At 58.8% G+C, this 1,214-nt stretch overlaps 1 protein-coding gene across 3 annotated transcripts in view; it reads left to right on the forward strand.

Moving 5' to 3' along the window:
- Positions 1 to 100: 100 nt before the first annotated feature.
- Positions 101 to 1,214, forward strand: part of NUMA1 (nuclear mitotic apparatus protein 1) — a 19,315-nt gene continuing 18,201 nt past the window's right edge. For 2 of the 3 annotated variants that reach the window (XM_031064214.1, XM_031064215.1), the window contains exon 1: positions 104 to 184. In XM_031064214.1, coding sequence (XP_030920074.1) covers positions 150 to 184 — 35 coding nt within the window. In that variant the 5' untranslated portion in view covers positions 104 to 149. Of the gene's footprint in view, positions 185 to 1,214 lie in introns of all 3 variants that reach the window. The other variant, XM_031064216.1, reaches the window with a different exon arrangement.

A 1,214-nucleotide genomic window follows, 5' to 3' on the forward strand; every position in this document is an offset into this window, starting at 1 on the left:
GCACTCGGCGGCCGCGTTCCTTGCGAGTTCCTCTGCTGCCCCCAGCGCCGGTTTGAAAGAACCTTTTCCTTGTGCCCTTCCTGTGCCGTGCTCGGGACAGCCCCATCCTGCGGCCCTGAGCCTCCTCAGGCAGCCCGGGCGCTGTGGAGATGACTTCCCAGAGTCTCCGGAACAGCAGCGAGGGGTGAGCGTCCCTTCCTCGCCCGACTCCTCCCTGATCTAGCTGGTGACCCGTAGGGTCCGGTTCCCGTTCAGTCTGTGGCCGCGGGGTGTGTGCGTATCGGGGGTAGATTTTCAGGGGTCAGCTGGATGTGACTCCAGGTTTGGTTGCTTTTTTTAAATTACTATTATTTTTTGCCACAGTAGACAAAGGCGTGTTCATCCAGTGCTTGTCTCCACTGTTCTCTGTTGGACACAGCATGAATGTCATGGGGGAGCCATGCCCTGGTGGGGGGGGTACACACATCTGTCTGTCCTTTGTCACCTCTTTGATCGTGTTCCATAGGGCCAAGAGGACAAGGGAACAGAAAAGGAATGATGACCCAGCTAAGGGGAAGGAAGCACCTAAGATTCATAAATGCTCATGGTCGAAAGGAATGTACAAAGTCAGAGGCTTTGCAAATAATCAGAAAGTTTTATTAGTAAATTACACACTTGGTTTTAATCTCATTCTACGCTCACATCCTACAGTGCAGGAACTACAACAAGGATGTTTTTCCAGTGCCGCCCTACAGTTGTTTATTACCAGCAGTCCTGGCTAGACTCAACAGCCATTCAGTTATCTGGGTTTGAGACACACTCGTCAGCTCTCGGTGCTGTGGGAACGGGATGCTCAGTGTGTCCCGGCGTCAGGCAGAGCTGCCCCCTGCAGTCCGCCGTGTGTGCCGGGTTCCGCCCCGCTCCTCCCCCGGTGCGCCCCCGGCCCGGCGGTGCCCAATGGGCCGCGGGAGGGCCGGGCCCGCGCGGCCCTTCGAATAACAGCGACCGTGACTCGGGACCGGACCCCGGCTAGAACTGGAGCCTCGGAAACGATGCAGGAGATGAAGACGGACGCGATTCCCCGGCCACGGCACGGGTAAAGCTGACACGAGGCGGGCCCCGCTGGTTCCCTCGGCGGGTCCCCTTCCCTAAGGGCGGGCATGTGGTTCTTCGTTTCCCGGGGCTTGGCAAAGTCGGAGCCTTCGCCAGCGGCACTCGGCGGCCGCGGTCCTCCC

Source organism: Geospiza fortis, unplaced genomic scaffold (assembly GCF_000277835.1).
Source record: "Geospiza fortis unplaced genomic scaffold, GeoFor_1.0 scaffold283, whole genome shotgun sequence".
Lineage (NCBI taxonomy): Eukaryota > Metazoa > Chordata > Aves > Passeriformes > Thraupidae > Geospiza > Geospiza fortis.